Genomic DNA, 20049 nt, shown 5'->3' with positions numbered 1-20049 from the left:
CTGTGCTGGTGCTGAGCTCCAGTCTCTTGCAGCTCCCTGATCCCACTGGGCTGGTCTGGCCTCACAAACTGTTCCCTCACTCACATTAAAACTCTCAGCACAGAGCCCTGTGTCTCTACAGCCAGTGCAGGTGTGGTATCAAAGCTCCCCGAGGGTTTCCTCAGCCCTGAGCCCTTTTCACAGCTTACTCCAGCAAGTGGTTCATCTTGGAGCCATGGAAAAATCCATGCTGGGCCCAGTGCAAGCCCTTGATGAAGAGGAAAGCTCGGGGTGTAGTAATTATGTATCTGGAAAAAATATCCTGGGAAGCTATGTAGAAGCTGTGAGAAACTTAGACAAAAGAATTCAAGCAATTATTATCTCTCTTTCTGTAACCATTGTTTATAGATATGGTTTTCTAGAGTGTGCTATTCATAGTTCACCAATAGTGTGAGAGAAGATTCCTAAAGGCCAATCAGGTCTTAGGTCCACCATTGTTTCTATAAGAACTGAAGATTTCTAATAATAAAGTGTCTTTTCATGCCTTCTAATGATAAAGTCTCTGTGTCACCTTTGGCTGTCCCCAGTACCCCTTCTGTAATACTTGGGGGGCTGACAAAGCTCTGCTGCTCCTGTGCAGGCAGGAGGAACTGAAGTTACCAGGCAGATAATGCTGCTGCTGGAAGCAAACAGAGAACAAGACTTAAGAGGTGTCTGATTATCCTCATATTATTGATGTTGTCAGCTGGGGCAACTCCAACGATTACCTGCCAAAGAAATAATGGTTTTTAGGATCCCTCTTCCTCCGTGGCGAGTTGCTCTTTGCCACCTCAGTGTGCAGCAGGCAGCTATCAGCACATCTCCTTTTTTCTCCAAGCTTTATTCCTCTCTGATGTGTCACTGTCTGATTAGAAGCCCTTATCAGCCAGGGCTGCTCTCGGATGTTTTTTATGTTAAGCCATTTGTCTTGTTTTGCAGGTCTGCAACAACAAAAAGAACTGTCACTGTGAGGCTGACTGGGCCCCCCCCTTCTGTGACAAGCCAGGCTTTGGTGGCAGCGTGGACAGTGGGCCCATCAGACAGGCAGGTCAGTGGGAATTCAGGCTCCACCTGTTTTTTTCCAGGATAAAGAATGGAAATTGGTCAACCTCAGAAAGAATTCTTTCTACACATCATTAATTTTACAGGATTTCATTATTCCATGCCAGTTTTTCCCCAGAGTGTTGGAACATTAGTGACCTCAAAGAGATGTTTCTGGTTTATGTCTGGGGACATGACAGGACAAGCAGTTTCCTCACAAGTACACGTATAAACTAAATCTCAATGGGAAATAATGTCTGTTTTCATATGAACAATACTGTTCTAAACCAAAATGGATCTCTCGCCTGCATGCCAGATGCTGCAGTGGGTGGCAATACTGAAATTATGACAGCATGGTTGTTTCCATGACAAAGCTTCCCATCCTGATTTCACTAATGAAAGATTTTTGTTTTTTGAAGATAGCAAAGAAACCCTGGCCAGGCAGTGAGCAGGCCCTTGGAAGAAGTTAATTCCATGTGATTTTTTTTTGCAGACAATAAGAGTTTGACCATAGGAGTGTTGATAACCATCCTGTGCCTTATCTTTGCTGGATCAATCATGTACCTCAAAAGGAAGACGTTCATGAGGTGGTTGTTTACAAGCAAGAAGACAACAATAGAGAAATTAAGGTATGCCTATTTTCCCTAATTATATTCCAATAGATATTAAGGAAAGGAAGCAGTAAACACAGTAATTCTCATCACCATGAATATGTTAGGAAGAGCCAGCCTTGACAAAAAATATTCACCATTATCAGCAGTGTTTTCCCTGGGCTGGTTTAATTTCATTGCTAGGCAGTAAATAACACAGGTATTGGTTTGAATATATCCCTCTTTCCTTTTGGGATGAAAAATTAAGCAGTGATGGAAGTATTGCCTTTATTTTCATTTGCCTGAAACAGTTTCATTACACTGCATGGCCTTTTATCTAAACTCAGCTGAGTGAGCTGAAACTTTCCTATTTGAGGTCATTACTGTTTAAATGTTAGATTCATTAGAATAGTCTCCTGGGTGTTACAAAGCTGCATTTCCACAGATTGCAGAAGCTAATTTAACAGACTACTGGTTTCTAAAAAATCAATATTTATTTTTATTCTTGCAGGAGTGCTAGACAGTTTTTACTTTCCTTGTTTACTATAACCAGGCAGAAAGTTCCTGCAAAATCCCATTCTAAAAAGAGGCTCCTGTTTAAGAAAATGCTACAAAGCAGAACATTGTGTTCAATAATTAAATGTTTGTATTGCAGGTCTGTGAGTCCAGCAAGACCTTCCAGTTCATCTGAGCCAAATCATGTCCATACCATATGTGTGAGTAAAAACCTCATTGTGAAGCCACAAAATACAGCCATACAAAAAGTGAGTCCCTAAATAATTTTTTTTTTAAAGTGGAGGAAAACCAAAGAAAGGTCTCATGTATTTTATCTCAATTAAATGATTTATTACAATACAATAATTGCCTGAACTTAATATCATGTAGGACTAACATTAAATCAAATGGGAGAGGATGCAGGCTTCAGAATTCATTTATGGCTTCCACGTTGAATACAGGTGGAGCTATCCAGTGCAGAAAATAAATAGTTTTGTCTCTAGGAGAGAAAATCAAGGGACTACCATGGATTTTAAAGTAGCAATAGGCCAGGTTTGATGGAGCTTGCAGCTCCCTGGTGGGAGGTGTCCCTGCTTATGGCAGGGGGTTGGAACATGCTGGTCCTTCAGATCCCTTCAGACCAAACCATCCTGTGATTCTCTGCCAGCTCTTGCAATGTATAACTTTGGTTGAATGGTTGAAATGTATAACTTTGATGGATGATTGAAATGTGTAACTTCGGTTGGATTATTGAAATGTATATATCTTTGGTTGGATGGTTGAAATGTACAACTTTGGTTGGATGGTTGAAATGTATGACTTTGGTTGGATGGTTCAAATGTATAACTTTGGTTGGATGGTTGAAATTTATAACTTTGGTGGATGATTAAAATGTGTAACTTTGGTGGATTATTGAAATGTATAACTTTGGTTGGATGACTGAAATGTACAACTTTGGTGGGATTATTGAAATATATAACTTCAAGGATGATTTTTCCCAGAGAGACAGCCCCAGGCGGCCGCTGCCGTATCACATCATCGACATCAGCAGCCCCGTGAAGACACACGAGGTGCCACCATTAAAAACACCCCAGAGAGTCCTGCCACCCCTTCCCCAGCTGCCAGGCCACCAAGCTGGGCCTGAGAGACCCCTGCCAGCTAATCCTTCACTGAGGCTCTCCCAGGTAACCGTTGATTCTCTTCTATGTAATATTTACTCTGTGAGTGTCTGGAGAAATGAAGTGTTTTCTCATCTTTCCTGCTGCCCTTTCCCCACAGTATTTCCTTTGTACTTTGTGTGAGTTTAGAACTCTGCTGTAGAAAAATTGCCTTGTGGCAAGTGGGGCTGTGATCCTAAAATTCTGGATCCTGAACTCTGCCTTCACCACTCGAAAGACATCAGAACAAACACATTAGAGGCAAACACATCTCTGCAGCTGCCCAAGCAGAGGGGAGCTGCACAGTTTGTCAGTGAGGTGCCAAGCACAGAGAGAGAGTTTAGGGAGCTGCACATGCGATGTGCAAGAGCAAAAGGTGTCTTAGCTTGGTGTGCTTCTGCCCTGCCAAGGGCTGCATGAAGCACAGTCTGTTTTTCCAGGGCACAGACCTGAAAAACACTATTTCATGCAGACACACCTTTCACTGCAATGTTTAAGTAGAGATGGTAAATATTTTTTATATTTTCTTTTTGAATAAGATGCATCTCAGGGCGATAGGGTAGATGAAGCTGTCTGTATTAAACAGTGCCTTTTCTTGTCACTGGCTGCTCCCTTTTGGTGGCACTTTGGAGTGACTGTTTCTAAGCAAAGCACCCAGGCTGTTCCTGATCTGGGTGTGGTACGAGCTTAAAATAAAGTGAATTAATACTTAAATTTAAAAAGTTAATTAAAAGTTAAAATAAAGTTGTTAACACCAGGCTCTCACCTGCAGGAGCCCTGAGAGCTGCTCAAGACCCTTTTCTGGTGCTGGATAGGAGGAGACAGCTCTGAGACAGTGCTGGAGTGCAGGGTTTTGGAAAGGGATTGGAAAAATGTCAGAAATAAACAGGGATGAGAGAGGCTGCCCAGAGAAATTGACAGGGTGCCCAGAGAAGCTGTGGCTGCCCCTGGATCCCTGGTAGTGTCCAAGGCCAGGTTGGACAGGGCTTGGAGCAGCTTGGGACAGTGGAAGGTGTCCCTGCCCATTGTGGCAGCAAATAAAGTGTTTCTAGATTTAATTTTTTCTAAGTCTGAACATTGTATCACTCAGGTTAGACCAACTTTTACAAGTGCAATCTGTGTTTTATTTGCTTTTTTTGTCTTCCCTTTTCCATGTTCCAAATCATTTCCTTTCCAGGGGAGTAAGGAATGCTGATTCTTTCTAAAATAAATTTTGTAGGGAATTGGAAGCAATATTGATTCCGGTTGCTTGTCTTTAGCTCCAGTGGTCTCATTGTTAATTTTCTTGTATTCTCTAACATTCTGCACAATTCGCAGTGGTCATAGGGAAGATTTCAAGTGCAAGTGCTTTTCAGTTCCTTAAGCAGAATATGGATGGAGAAAAGGCTTTCCAAGGAAAAGGAAAAGGAGCCGTTTGTCATTCTGATGCTGCATCTGCACCTGGCCCAGCCTCAGTGCACATCACAGCAGCCCAGTGCTCCCCTGCAGCTCATGGTCCTAAATCCTTGTGCTCCAAATGCCACCCAGAGTGCCAGGTGGAACACCAGACCTGCAGTACTACCACTAGCAAAGACTGACAGATCTGAAACTGCCAGAAAGCTTTTCAGCTTGGCAGCTCAAATTCATTGTGACAGTTCCTTCATTGAGCAAAATATCAGCATTTTCAGTCTCTGCATGGAACACAAACAGGGGATCAGCTCAAGGAAGCCTAAAGAATGAGCAAGAATGGATTCTTTCAAAATTCTATCATAACCTCAATATTGTGAGAAACTGCTAGTTTTTATATCAGAAGGACCAAAAAAAACATTGTGTGGGGAGAAAATCTTTCATTCCTAAGTTATTTTTTCCCCTAAAATCTCGGAAGAAGTAAATTAGCTTAAGAATAGTTTGGGATAATAAATATAAATACTACTTCATGTATTGCTTCAGCTTCCTCTTGGAAGCACATCCAGAAGGTCAGCAAGAGGAAGGACTTGAAAAATCATTGCTGCTTTCAGGATGTCACCCACATGCTCAGTGCTGCAGAATGGTGCTGTAAATTATACAAAATTTCCTTCAGTTGTAAGTCAAATAGTTAAAAAACAAAGACAACACGAAACAAACCAATCAACCAAACAGAAAATCCTCAGCAAATTAGCTCTTGCCAAGTTTAATATTTAATTATCTTTTGACTGAAAAACAGCTTTTCCTTCTTTCAGATGCTCTTGCAAGGCAAACAGCCTTTATTTATGGGCCAGATTCACAGTCAGTATAAATCAGCAGAGCCCCATGTGAATCAAGGGAACAGTGCAGGTTTATCCTAGCCATGGGTTCAGTCCCGGCATTTGGATTTGATCTCTTCCCCTCAATTTTGTTGCTTTTAGCATTCAGTTGCTGCTGAGACTCTGAGACTCTCCTCCTCTTGTTACCAACATATAGCTCGTATTTTACAGCTCATCCTAATGCCAGGAAATAGAACTTTTTTATTTCAACATTTCACCACTTAAAAAGGTGGTTTTACTTTTTCCTCAGTAAAACTGAGCTCAGCCCAGCTCCTGCTCCTTCTGCCACAGTTATCCTGGGAATATCTCTCCTGTGACACCTCAGCCTGGCTGTAGACACTGAGGGCTTTCACTTTCTTCTTTAAAATTCAGTGGAAAAATCTTGGAATTTCATTCACCTGATGTCTTTGGAGCTGCTCAGTATGAGAATTGTGTTTTTCATTCCAGTATTTAAAACACTTCCGCAGGCAGGGCCTGAATGCATAAAATGCCAGGTTGTGGCTGTAAAATGGACAAAGAAATCCATCCATAAACTCTTTGTGAGGAAGGGCTGAAGCTTTGTAGGGGAAGAAGTGGAGGAAGAGGAATGAGGGAAGCAGAGCTGTGCTGCAGATTCCCAGCACATCAAAGGCTCTGCAGGGCCCCACACGAGTTAACACACAAAGTTTGGATTCTCCTGTGGCACAGAAAGAAGAGAGAAGACCCTCCTGTAATCAGTCTGGGGGATAGGATTTATTTCTTCAAAGAGCTTTTCCTCTGTTCCTAAGGTTGTGTGCTTCTGGTGGCATCTTCTTCTGAGGGTGGACATTATATGCAACTTTAAAATGTAGTTTGTGGCAAATTTGAACTTATTATATATAAAATTTACTTAAGGTCATGTATTTTCTTCCTTATCAAAATGCCTGTGGATAATCAATCTGCATTTCCTTCATGAAAGTGCAGATATTTTCCATGGAAAGTAAAAAAACAAAGGGATGCTCAAAACAATGAAAAGTTAGACTTAATTCAGGAGCAATTCATGCTCTGGTTGCTTGTTTGGATCACATCTTTCAAAGGATCTTTAATCAGATTATGCTTGTAAGCTCTTCTGTTTCCTTTAACTTTACTAATGGTACTTTATGGCAAACTAAAAATAAGGAATAAAATTCCCTGGGAAAAGCGTGGCTACACAGCTCCAGTAGTAGAAGGATCTGAAGTGAGTTTGGGGATAAACTGGAGAGATTTTTGTGCCCTGAGCAAGCCATTTAATGTGTCCCAGCTCCCCATAACAAGGAGCACAAACAGCCAAGTTTCCCTGTTTGCAGAGACCACCCAGAGCAGCCACTGGCCCAGCCTGACAGCAGATGACTTCTGTTCTTTATTAATGGAGCCTTTAATTCCACCCAATGAAAGCACAGCAAAAAAAAATCCACAGATGCTCCCAATCCAAACCAGACGGGGGCACTTGGGTTTTGTGGCCATCTGAATTTCCATTTCAAAGTCATCTTGAGCATTCCCACCTTTCTATAGAACTAATTCTACGAAGTTTTTGAATTGAATTTTTGCTGTTTCCATTTACCACCAATTAAGCATTGAGTCCAGTAGAGATGCACCCTGCACTTCTACAGTCAAGAATCAAAAGACAAAAAATCATGAAAATATAGTATTAAATCTTTGGTTTAAAATTAGAGTGCCAACTTATTAAAAATAAGTTACTTTTTACTCATTTAAACTTATCTAGTCATAACATATCTTCAATTTAGGTTTAGCTTAGGTGTTAGGAAGAAATAGTGAGGGGGGTGAGGTCTCATTTTTGCCCAGAGTTGTGGCTGCCTCCTGGAAGTGTCCAAGGCCAGGCTGGATGGGGCTTGGAGCACCTTGGTGATACTTTAAGTTTTAGCTTTCATATTTTCCTGATTCTGTACTGCATTAGGAAATAATTCTGAACTTCATATAAAGTGTCAGCAGTTCTCTTCACAGCTCAGGCACACAGAACAATCCTTTTCCAGCATGAGAACCAAGGACATCACTGCAGCTTCAGCCCCCAAAAGTGCAAACAACAGGGAATTGGGGAGAGCAGATTTGGGAGGATGGGACTGCATCACCTGGAGTTGGAATTGGACAGTTAACCCCAATATGGAAATGGGCCAGAACTTACAAAAGTGTGAGAAATTGTGACATGCCGTCCATCTTGGGTCCATCTACATTAAAAATAGAATCAATATAGTCTCCTATATTTTAGCAAAAATACTGCACAAAAAAAACTTGGATTAAACTCCTGGCTGTCCATTCCAGTCAGATAATCTTAAAGCAACAACATTTCAACATTAATCCCAGTATGCAAATGGAACAAAGTTTATAAAAGTGTGAAAATTCATGACTCGGGGTCCATTTTGGGTGTAGCCTTGGCCAGGCTCTTGTACTGCCCAAGGTGTATCCTGTGAAGACCTTTTAATAAATCCCTGCTGTATTCCTTTAAATCCTTTATTCCTTTAACCTTTATTCCTTTAACCTGTATTCTTTATTCCTTTAACGCTGTCCTCAGCAGCCTGCCAAGGCATGGCTGGGACCATGGAGGGTGTCCCTGCCCATGGCTGGGGTGGCACTGGGTGGGCTTTCAGGTCCCTCCCAGCCCAGTGTGTGACTCCACGATTGTAGGGCTTTGTCTCAGCTGTGTGGAGGGTGTGATGTCCACTCTGAGAACTGACAGGAGCTCGTGTTCCCTGCAGGAGCCCCCCAAGCCCAGCGCCCCTCGGAAGCCTCTCCCCGCGGACCCCCTGGGCCGAGCGCGCCCGGGCCGCGCCAGGGCCCTGCCCCGCGCCTCCCCTGCCAGGTCAGTGCTCACCCTGCTGCCAAGGAAGCCAGCTCGTGTATTTGCCATCTGTTTGGAACCCCGCAGTCCATCACTGCAACCCAAACTCCATACACAGTGTCAGCTGCTCCTTCCCCATTTTGGGCAGACACAGCAATTCCTCGCCAGGCCTGGCGATCAAGGACACCTCGCTGCCTCAGGGCTCAGAAGTGTCAACAAAACTGTGTTTTGTGGGGGACAAAACTTGAGGTAAATTACGTAATTAACTGAAGCTGTAATTAGAATATTAACCCCCAATATGCAAATGGCCCAAACTTTAAAAAGTGTGAAAACCCATCACCCATTTCTGGATGTAGCCCCTGGGGGGCTTCGTCTGCCCAAAATGTGCCTGAAGTTCCTTCAATAAATATAACCCCTTTTTATTCCCTTAATTTTGTCTGGCCTCTGGTTTTAGGTAGTTCCTAAAAGGTATCAATCCCAACACCTGGATTTTAGCACTTCACAGCAACATGGCTAAAATGGCTCAAGGAACTGCTGCAACAAGCACTTCCAACACAATTTCCATCTCTAATTTTACTTATCACGCTGCTTCTCACTAGAAGTGCACCAGCACAGTTCCTCTGACTCCCACAGAATATGAGGATTTATAATACCTGTGAAGGCTCAAGTGTAAATACCTGGTGCATATTTACAAAACCAACAAATAATGAATTTTCTCCTCAGACCTCCCCATCTGAATTAGGCTAAGAACTGAATGCTGTTAAGATCAGCCACCAAAAAAGTGATTTCTTGATCACCCATTTCCCAGAGAAACATGAGTTGATGTCATCTACAAATATTATCCAAAAGATTCAAAAAGCATAGAAATTGTGCACTTCAAAAATATAATGTTTGAAAAAAATAATCAGGAAGTGGAATAGCTACACCCAATGTTAGTGGGTTTAGTCCGTGCTGTTTTCTTACCCAAAATCCCTCAGTTTCCTGTAAATAAAGTGAGCTCCAGGGAAGATAAAAGTGGTGTTTTAAGCTACGAGAATTCTAGCAGTAAAGCACTTAAGTGCTCAGAAACATTAAAAATAGAATCAATATAGTCTCCTACATTTTAGCAAAAATACTGCACAAAGAAACTGATTAAACTAGTCAGATATTCTGAAAGCAACAACATTTCAAGCTGACTCTTACAGCTTTTGGAGAGCACCTGAGATTCTGCAACATGACTGACATTTTTGATCAGGTACAAAATTGAGGAGCACCCAGAGAAATGGAGATTAAGTAACAATTTGCTGTTTTCTTTCTTTCCAACAGACCTGCTCCCAAACATCCACCACAGGTATCCAGGTCCAGCCACACTATGGATGTGAAATGAGTAGAAAACCTGACACCTTTATTTTAAAAAGTGAAGACAGAAGTTTGCACTATCTTTCAGCTCCAGCTGGAGTTCATTTCTATGACAATACTTAGAATTTTTAATGTTTAAAACAGCATTGTTTTTAAGAATTCTGAGCTACTGCCTTTGGTGCTGTGCTGTGCTATGGTGCTCTGTATACTTGCTCAGGTACTTGTAAATTATTAATTTATGTTGAATATTTATTACAGTGCAGTGCACTGTAGTAGATATTTTTACCATAGCTGAGTTTTCCTAAAAAGGAAACCTTTTTGTTTGTAATATTTCACTGAACTTGAATAATTCTGCTCTGTTGGTCCTATGTAGATTTGTTAGTTTTGATCTGTTCTTTAAGGAGTGCTGATGCAGATCAATGAAATGTGTAAACAGCTCCATCTCAATGGTCCTTACCCAACTTCTGAGTAAATATGGCAGGGTAAAAAGACAGAATCTCTCCTGGAACTGGGTGAAATGCCCAAGACCTGCAGACAGGGTGTAACCTGTATGTAACCAAAGGCTCACTCTGTGTCTGCAGCTGTACTGTAATCTCAATTTTCATGTTACTGTTTGACATCTCCTAGAAATCTCTGTGCTGAAAGAGGATGCATCCACCTGGGAGAAGTCCTCTCACTGAAGAAGTACTGTATATCACCAAACTGTGGTGGTTTTCACCTCATTTTCCTCAAACACAGCCTGCCTAGTCCATTTTAATGCAGATATCAGGCCTCCCTGTGCCATCTCCTCTTTGATGCTTTGGTAATTAAATTCCACCATCTCATTGTTGTCCTGATTAGACTGGCAGTGCATTACACCCAGGGCTGGGGGAAAGCCAAGAATTACAAAGAATTACATTTTAAAAATCCACTTTTATATTATTTCCTTTTGCCTCACTGCTCTGCTTATCACCTGTATTTTGCATATTTACTACTGTTTTGTATTAAACTTCTACAACGTTGCTCCAGGTTTCTTAATTCCCAAATCAAAATGTGTATTTTAATACATAGACTTGGATTATCAAAAAAAAAAAAGTTCATCTCTGCTCTGTGATTACACCTGATCTCTTCTGTGCCTTCTCAGTAGCACTGCTGAACACAGTTTCACCTGTAAAAACAGCAATTTTTAATTATCAGTTGAAGCAGAGGGAGAAGGGACTTATCACCTTTAATGGTTTCCTCATTGCTTGTGGTTTTTGTTTCCTTAAGCAAAAATAAAAGCATTGATAGAAACTCACATCTGGCTGCAGGAAGTGTCATTGTATTTCATTTTCCCAGTTTTTCCCCCTCACAGCAACACAACCTTCATGTTTATTGAGAAACTGAACAAACCAAAATCAACCCCAGCTTACTTTGGTGCTCAGAAGCAAAGGAAAAGCTTCACAAATGCATTTCCATTTTTAAAGCACCTCCAAGAGCAACAACAGGGATTTGTGTGTGGAGAATCACAGCAGAAAGATGGGGGAACCAAAATGATGCTTTTTACTTATTTCTGTATTTAAAATACTAATTTTTTTGTATCTACAGTAGGGGGTACCTGCACTTGAAGCAGCCACATGATCTCAGTTTGCTTTTTGAATGCTTCTGTTTTAGCAGAGTTCTTCTGCAAACTGCTGAAAACCACAAGGTGAAACTGTGGGTAATGAAAGGTGACATGAAATGACTAAAAAGTGTCTGCTGTCAGCATCAGGAGTTCTGAATTTAACAGGAGCAGCCTAGGTAAGACTTGGCACGTGTGTAAACTTAAACATGACCAGCCTAGGCAGGCTTAAAAGTACAGAAAATAGAAATATCCACACAGGGCACCCACCTGTGTCTCTGTCACTTCAAGCAGCCACCTCACCCACACCACGTCAAATTTCTTAACTATTCCCACCAAAACAAGCACAGGTATCCAGTGACAGGGAATTTAGTCCTATAATTAAGAAGAAGATGTTATCTACCAGACTTACCATCTAAGACGTAATTAAACGATGAGGTTTCTAGATGTCTGGGAAAAAAAATCCCAATTCTCTATCTGGAACAAAGGTAACAAAACCTAAAGATCCTGTAAAAATGAATACCATTACTTGATACCAAAAAAGTTCTTACTGAATAGTACAGGGTGATTTTTTTCATAGCAAAATGTGGGTGCAATGCAGGTAACAGCCATCTTTCCAGTCAGCAATTTGCAAATTTTATATTTTTTATATGTATATTTCACAGAACTCACAGAATGACTAGGTTGGAAGAGATCTTAAAGATCATCGAGTCTATACAATGCCCTAACACCTCAACTAAACCAATATATTTATATTTACATTATTTATATTTATATTATCAGCTGCAAAATTCTACAGGCAGAAAGGGACCTGTAGCTTGGGTGCAATGGGACAACAAACAACACCTGACAACAAGGGATGACACCAAACGATCCACCAAATATTTATTTTCTTTTGGGGAATTTTATCAGTTTTAACACAGTTAATATCAGTTTTCACCTGGTTTTAGGTGCTTTCCCACCTAATTAGTGTCTTCATGATTAGAAATGCTGATGGCATGGAAAATTCCACTGTGGAGAGCAGGTGAATGGTTTTACATGTGTAAGCAAATAAATTCCTGTGGGATACACCAGGGTGTGAAATCCAAGGTGTGCTCCTTGCGCAAGTCCTGTCATAATAAATTCAGTCCTGTCATAATAAATTCCTCCACCTCCCTGCTCAGCAAATCACCTTTTCTAAACCACCTTTAAGGTTACACCAACCTTTAAATCCTCAGTATTTTATGGGTTTCAGTTTATCTCGGTGGGAGAGTTTTTTGGTGCTGATTCTTCCTTTCTGTCTTTTCCCACACCCCTGTTCCAGCCTTCCACCTCTGGAATGCTGCTGCAGCCAGGATTCCTTTCCAGAGGGAAAGCAGGAACAGAATGTGCTCTCCCCAGAGCTGCCTTTATGCTAATCAATAGAACAGAAAGTACAAAACACCAAAGAAAATGAATAAATAGGCAGTAAACAAAAGGAAAATTGCATATTTACCATCTTTCTCCCCACCAAGTCCCTTGGGTTTAGTATTCCCAGATTGTTTGTAAAAGCTACCAATTATCAGGGCAGCAAGATTTATCTCCTTTTAATTTCATGGAATATTTTAAAAGCCTTTTCAAAAGCTCAGAGTAGAAGGAGATACAGGGCTTTCTCCTTTGTTTCAATTCTGGTTTCTTCTGATCATTTGAGTATGCAATATTCTCTTTTATTAACTTCCAATCAAATAACAGCAGTTTCCAATTTAACTGTAAATTACCATGTAACAGTAAACAAATTCATTCTTTATCTCACCCTGCAAAACATCATTTTCTGAACTCAGTAAGGCTGAGACTCATTCTGCACAGGGATCATCCTTCCACAGAACGAGACCACACAGAAATATTCCCCACAAATCACAGGCAGCTGCCCTTTTCACACAACACTTACAAGAGAAATTAAAACCTAGAGCACATTGAACATTTAGAACTCTTGGGATGCAGTTCATTCAGGAATTTAATATCCAACACCACCATGACAAAAGATACTTTTCATTTCCATGACCCTCTTTTATTTTTTCAGCAGTGTGCAAGACCACGTGTATCTGTGGAGGTGAGAAATACATTTTTGTGCTTTACTTCAGGTCCCCATTCTTACATATTTAAATTTATTGCTTTTAATGTACTTAGGAACAATTGGGGAAGGGGCTGGCGCCCCAGGGGGGGCTGAGGGAGCTGGGAGGGGGCTCAGCCTGGAGCAAAGGAGGCTCAGGGGGGCCCTTGTGGCTCTGCACAGCTCCTGCCAGGAGGGGACAAGGAGCAAGGGACAGGAAATGACCTCAAATTGCAGCAGAGGATGTTTAAATTGGATATTGGGAAAAAATTCTTCTCTTGAAGAAGGAATGCAAGAGAGAAGGGCAGATTTCTGCCTGTGTGTTCTCACTGTTCCAAGAACCCACAGCAAACGTTAAAAGTTCTATCCAACAGGTTGCCTTTCGTATGTGCCATATCTTAGATTATGCTGGATTTGCAGGAAGAACTGAATTTTTTTCTAATTTTTTTTAAGCAACTTGAATTTTGCATTTCTCAGTGTTTTACTTTGCAATCTTGATATTACTTGATAGAAAGACCTCCAAAACTACTTTGTAAACCTCCAAACCATAACTTTCAGGAACCAATCTCAAAAGACCTCAGATCATTTATATATTTATCATATATCACTTGCTTTTATTTATCAAATATACCAGATTATTTTACTGTTAAAACTGTAAATTACTACTTAATTCTAAAAACCAAAAGCTAAAACATATCAATATATATTTTCTACAAAGATTCATTAATTTAGCTTAATTTTCTGGTAAGAATTTTAGATGTCTCAACAATCTGAACATATTTTTCACTTCTAGAGCTGCAGCTAAATTTGTTGCATGAGCAGCTCATGATTTGAAGTAAAGAAGCATCTCCTTGGAAAATTTAAAGATGAGTATTAACAAGGTTGGGTAAGAAATGCTAATTTTTTTTACTAAAGATACAGTCATGAAGGCAAAAGAGGTCTTGAAGAAGAAAATGAAGCAGTAGAGAAGAAAAAATTCAGTATTTAATTTCCAGCAGTTTTGTAATACCCCTCAGGGGAATGCCAAAAAGTATTTTTTTATTTGAATTTCTTGCTTTACATCTGTGTGCAAGAGGGCTCTGTAAGGTTTCAGTGTCTGTAAATCCCATGGATGCACTGAAATACAGGAGATGCTGAAGAGGGGGCCAAGCTCCAAAATTCAGAATGCCAAGGACCCAAAAATCTGAATAGTAGAGGTGAAACAGGCAAGTTACATCATTTGGGGCCAAATATTCATCTTTTCACTTTCTTGATGGGAAAATCAAAGGTATCATCTCCGAACCAGGGAACAGCAATTTTTCTCTACATTTTTCCATCTTGACTTTGAGCAAATTGATCAAGTTCCAAACAAGCAAAATTCACAACAAACGCAGAAGGAAATATGTTTTAAAAATAAACTCAGAGGCAGAAAACCTCTATATAGGGATTATTTATATCTACCTGTGAAAACCTCCAGTCTTTAGTAGTACTGAAAGGCAAAGAGGAAAGAATATCCCTTTTCACAAGAAAAAAAAAAGGAAAAACTGAACAAAGTCTCCCACTGCAGACCTTGGTAACTTCTCCTGCAGCCCCTGCAGCACAGAGTGGTAGCACACCCTAAATCCTGTTTGAAAGGTGGGATCTCCATCCTACACCCATCTAATCCAGGGTGCTGCTGCCTGGAATTAAACCATCAAGTCAGGTTTTAACAAAGCATCAAGGACCAAAGTGCTTGAATGCCCCTGCTGCTCCTTGCAGCCCACACAAGGATGCAAAGCAGAGCCATTACACTGCTACAGAACCATTAATTTCATTGTAGCACTAAGTAAAGCACTAAGTAAAGCTCAGTAACTTGGAAACTGCAACAAGTAGATGGTTTGGGAGAATTTTTAGGCAGTTTGCATGAGATATATATATTTAAATTAAAATATAGGTCAGGGACAGCTGAGAAAATTCATCCAAATCCTTGTTTATCACGAGCACAATTTTGGAGTGCATTAAGAATGTATGAAAAATATTTCCATTCAATGAATACATTCAGTTTGTATAATTTTTTCCCTAAAAATGTTGTTTGGGCACATTTTGGATTATCCCTTCCTGTCCAGTTACCTTCAAGCTATTACCTGTAATTACTAACCAAAATAACAGCTCTGAAGAGAGAAAATAGTGTGGATTTAAGACAGCAGGGAGATTTTATAGAATTCCAGCATTCAGTAAGGCATAACAAACTACAGGGCAATGGCTTTAATACAATTTTTGTTTTAAACTTCCTGGAGCTGAAATTCCCTGTGTCAAGCAGGGCTGTCCTTCCCCACAGCCAGAGGGGAAAGTGGCTGGGCTTGGGGGTCTCTGCTTTAGCACTACCCCCAGAGAACTGTGTGCCCCTAAAAAAAAGCACATTTCCTATTCAGTTCCCTTCAAGAAACTCTAAAAACTTGACCCTTCCACATCCAGCAAACCCTCTCTTCACATTTTCCCTCTTTTTCACTTTTGGGTGGTTTTCCTGACTTCCTTCCGTCCATCACATTCCCTTTGTGCTCTTGTGTCTTTGTGGCTCTCCCAGCCAGTTTTATCTAAATCCCAAACCTAAAGGTGTTTACAGAGGAAAATTTTATAAAACTCTCCAGGGAATATCTTTTTTTTTTCTTTATTTTCTCCCCCTTTTTTTGTGTCTGGTTTCTGTGATGAAGCTCTGCGATCTCAGACGAACACTATAAATCTCCAGGAGCACCACCATAAATAACAGGGAAGACAGTTAAATGGATTGATTGGGATAGATGAATTACACTGCCAGGATGTTCCCAGCTTGGATTTCTCTTCTCCTGCAGCTTTGCCTTTTCTCCACTATTGAAATAACCTGAGATTTTCTCCATTCTGTGAGGTGGCACCACCTCAGCCCTCACTGTTCACATGCTCCCCACTCCTGAAGTTTCCCAGGGCTGTGACAATGCCTTTTTCCTTTGTTGCTTTTTCCAACAGGAGGTCTGGTTACTGTTGGAATTTTAACCTTATTCACTTCTCCTTTCACCACTTCAGCCAATGATGACAATTCCCCAAAAACCACAATTGCAAAGCCAGTTCACAGCTGCTGCCTCTGGACTTTGCTGTCCATAAATCCAGGCAGGAGAAAGGAACAGCAGCCAGGACAGCTGGACGTGAGTGCACCCATCCCACTTGGTCAAGGGCTCTAAAGCCCCAGAGATTTGGAATTCTCAGCTGGAAGAAAAGGCTGGGAGACCTTGGCCATCAGTAGCCATGGACAAGGAGCTCTGGTGATTAATGGGCTAATGTCTAATTGTCTCCTTTATTCTCAATATTTACCTGCCATGCCTGGTGCAGGGACCAGATTTGGAAAAGTCAGGAGAATGTGTTTCCAGTGTTCCAGGTTGTTCAAAAGGCTTGAGTTAATAATAACTAGGGTTTGTAAAGACAAATTGAGATACAAGAAGAGGAGCCCTTAATTTCATCTCTGTCCCTTTATTCAAATAAAGTCACAGGACTCTTTTGTCTTCTTCTGGCATGTGTGGATTTTCCTGACACACTCCAGAAAGAAGATTAAAAAATTCAAGAGAAAAGGCTCTCAGGAGTGACTGTTGAACAGGAATTTTTCCAAATTTCACCTCTCGGGATGTGTTTCCCCCCAGCAAAGCCTCCCAGAGAACTGCAGGCCCCAGTAAATAACTTTTCTCTTTTTTCTCCTCTAAAGTCATCAATCCATAAGCATGGACAGCAGGCTGTATTGTACAGCAATGCACACACACAAACAATAAAAATTACCTCATTTCGAACACTTTACCCATGGAATTTCTGGAGTAACAAACCTCCAGCAGAATTTCTGAAGACAGAAACTCTGGAACGTCCTGATGGTTGGGACAGCAATACCCAGTAAATGAGAATAACTGTGCTCCATCCTGAGCTGATTCTTTGCTACCCAACCTCCATTCCATGTTTTTCATCCTCCTTCCCTCTTCCAAAGCAGCATTTCTCCCTCTCCTAAGAAGAACCAGTTCACCATAAGCCCAGGTTGATGTTGGGAGCAGAAGGACACAGAATCCCATCACTACTCACAAAACACAAACAAGGCAGCATTGGGAACAGGGCATCTGTGAGGAGAGAGGAAGAAAACCACCCTCAGTTCCATAAAATAAATGCAAAACTAAATTCTATCCCACAAGTTTTAAGTGATACTTCAAGTTTTAAGTCCCACACTATTGTTGCACATTATCCTGATCATCTTTAAGAAAAACATTAGAAAAACTTCAGTTTATCCAACACATGCCCAGCCCTCTCTGGCCCCTTGCACTCCTGCAGGAGCCTCCATCAAGATGAATTTTTTTTTTTTAATCTCAGCTTGTTCCACAGGTCATAAATTTCATTTCTCTGTGCTTTAGGTGCTCCCCTCTTCTCAATTAGGATAACATTACATCCATCAATTCTTATCTCTGAATCTCCAGCTTCTCATTCAGCCGCCCAGCAGTCTTGATCAGAGCTTATCAGCTGCAACCCTGTTGGTTTAATTATACCATCCATTTGCTAATATTTACTCAGCCATTACTAAATATATCCAATTTTGTTTGCTAACACACATCCCTGCCTGTTGTGAAGCCAAATCCAGGCAATCATGCCTATCTCCTGTTTCATGGTAACCTGCAAATAAAACTGATCGTTGTAGTGTGATTAAAAATGTGGATTATAAGGAAGGCTCCCTATTATATCCTGTATCAACTCCTAATTTTCTGACACCCTGCTGCCTATGAAGAAATGGTAAAGAGGAAAGATCTAATTACAAAACCACCACCATGGAAGCTTCACTGCCCTAAAGACTTAGAGGTTATTTCAGTTATTGCTATAATATCAGCAGGGTTTTATCCACTGCTCTGTTTTTCAGCCAGAATTACACAATTCTCCACTTTTCTGAGCCCATTGCCATCATTCTTTTGGGCAAATGAGTTTCCATTAAGCAAGAGCCCAAAGGATTCAGGAATGTATCAGGGCAGAATTAACATGAGGATAAAAATTAACCTGTTCACTTTCGGGACAATGCTGCCTTCTCTGCAAACTGTAGGGATGAAACTCTTCCATTTCAGCACCATCAATCACCAGGCAAGAGCAGGACCTTATCCTCCACCTGCAGCCCTGAAAATTTGTGTGACTTCCCAGATCTTTGCCTTCCCAGGAAGCACCTGCTGAGCTCAGGTACTTAATCATATCCAGCTGACCAGCAAAAGTAGCCAACATCATCCTTAAATGTGCGGAAGAAAAGGAAATTAACGTGCTCCAAAAACAGGACATCACTGTCAATATTTTTTAAAAAATCAATTAAATGTGTTCAATGCCATGTGAAATTCTGAGCAAGAATGTGCCTGTGGTAACCCAGCTCTAACAGGGGAGATATCTGAAAATATTTGACCTCTTGGAGACAAGGAATAACACCATAAATACATTTTAAACCCTTGATGCACTCCTAAGAGCTCTCAGAAACTTCTGCCTCACCTCAGAGGAGGGTAAGAGGCAGACAGGCACAGAAACAAACACTGAGAATTCCACATCCAGATTCCAATCCTCCTACTGCCTTCACTGTCCATTAGTCCATAGAAAGGATGTCATTACACCCATCTTTTACACCAATATTGTTCTTCCTCTTAATTAATTCCCAGTTCCTGAGTTGCTGAATTCCCAATTCCCCCTCTGGCACAAGGGTGTGACCTTTATATTTCCAGACATCAGCTGGAAATTACTGAAATCTAAAGGACCTGGACTTACATCTCTGTTCCAAAACAATGTGTGGCTTTGAAAATATGTTTCTTTCCCTTTGGGTAAATCCTTAAAGCACCTTTTTTATAAAAAGCCCTCCACCTAAAGAAATGGCTTATCAGGATAATTCTTTTACTTTTTTTCTCAAATGAAAAGAAAAGATCAGCTCACTGTGCTGATTTTCAGCTGACATCCTCTGTCAGTGTGATTCTCCTGTCCCTCAGGGTGGTACCACAGCATCTGCCACATCATATTGCATTTCACATCTTTTATATATAGTTTTATACATATATATCACAGAATCCCAGGGTGGTTGGGGTTTGAAGGGACATTAAAGATCATTGAGTTCCAACCCTCTGCCATAGCCAGGGACACCTTCCACCAGCATCTTAAAATTTATGAATGCAGGACTTAAAAAATCTTCCAGATTATCAAGTCCAGCCTCCTGCTGTCGCAACCAACCATATTATTTTATGCCTTTCAAGAAGTTAGCACAGAGTCCTCAGTGCAATGAGAATTTTGGCCCTGCTAGCTGGATAGCTACTCCAAAAATCTCCCTGTGCTGTGTAGAAAACCTGTTTGTACTGAGGCACTTCTCTTTTTTGGTTCTTTGCTTTACAGTCAGGCCCAAATCTGAGAGGTGATTAATTTTCTGTACTTATCTCTCAGAGGTTACAATTAACAAAACTGTAGGAGTGTCTCAATTGATGAGTCTTCAGTGCAATGCTTGGCCAAATAACACTCAATCACATCAAAACCAAGTTCCAGCTCTGTTTGTTTTTTCACATCTAAATGAGAAATAATTTCTGTTTATCATAGTGCTTTTCCAAATACTGGGATGTATTTGATCCCACCAGCAAGGAACAACCCCCATGGAAATGTGGCAGTGACACTCTGGTTAAACTCACATTTAAAACCTTGCTGTCCTGGAAATAGCAAAGTATAATGTCATTCAAAACACAACATTTTACTGCCTTA

The 20049-nt window shown here is 40.8% G+C and overlaps 1 protein-coding gene and 1 long non-coding RNA gene across 3 annotated transcripts in view; one reads left to right on the top strand and one right to left on the bottom strand.

The window, feature by feature from the left end:
* The window catches only part of ADAM12 (ADAM metallopeptidase domain 12), a 176742-nt gene extending 165775 nt beyond the window's left edge, over positions 1 to 10967 (top strand). The window contains exons 18-23 of one of the 2 annotated variants that reach the window (XM_064431572.1): positions 958 to 1066; positions 1553 to 1688; positions 2305 to 2413; positions 3146 to 3328; positions 8271 to 8374; positions 9659 to 10967. In XM_064431572.1, coding sequence (XP_064287642.1) covers positions 958 to 1066; positions 1553 to 1688; positions 2305 to 2413; positions 3146 to 3328; positions 8271 to 8374; positions 9659 to 9719 — 702 coding nt within the window. In that variant the 3' untranslated portion in view covers positions 9720 to 10967. Of the gene's footprint in view, positions 1 to 957; positions 1067 to 1552; positions 1689 to 2304; positions 2414 to 3145; positions 3329 to 4618; positions 4747 to 8270; positions 8375 to 9658 lie in introns of those variants that run through there. The other variant, XM_064431573.1, reaches the window with a different exon arrangement.
* On the bottom strand, positions 50 to 18516 carry LOC135306935 (uncharacterized). The gene is made up of 6 exons (XR_010367666.1): positions 18340 to 18516; positions 11541 to 11645; positions 11268 to 11363; positions 8387 to 10838; positions 747 to 959; positions 50 to 658 (listed from the first exon to the last, which is right to left on the bottom strand). It is a non-coding gene; the product is annotated as an uncharacterized LOC135306935 (long non-coding RNA).
* Between the last annotated feature and the right edge of the window lie 1533 nt (positions 18517 to 20049).

Source organism: Passer domesticus, chromosome 8, assembly GCF_036417665.1.
Source record: "Passer domesticus isolate bPasDom1 chromosome 8, bPasDom1.hap1, whole genome shotgun sequence".
Classification (NCBI taxonomy): domain Eukaryota; kingdom Metazoa; phylum Chordata; class Aves; order Passeriformes; family Passeridae; genus Passer; species Passer domesticus.
This window is presented reverse-complemented; position numbering and strand designations above follow the sequence as displayed.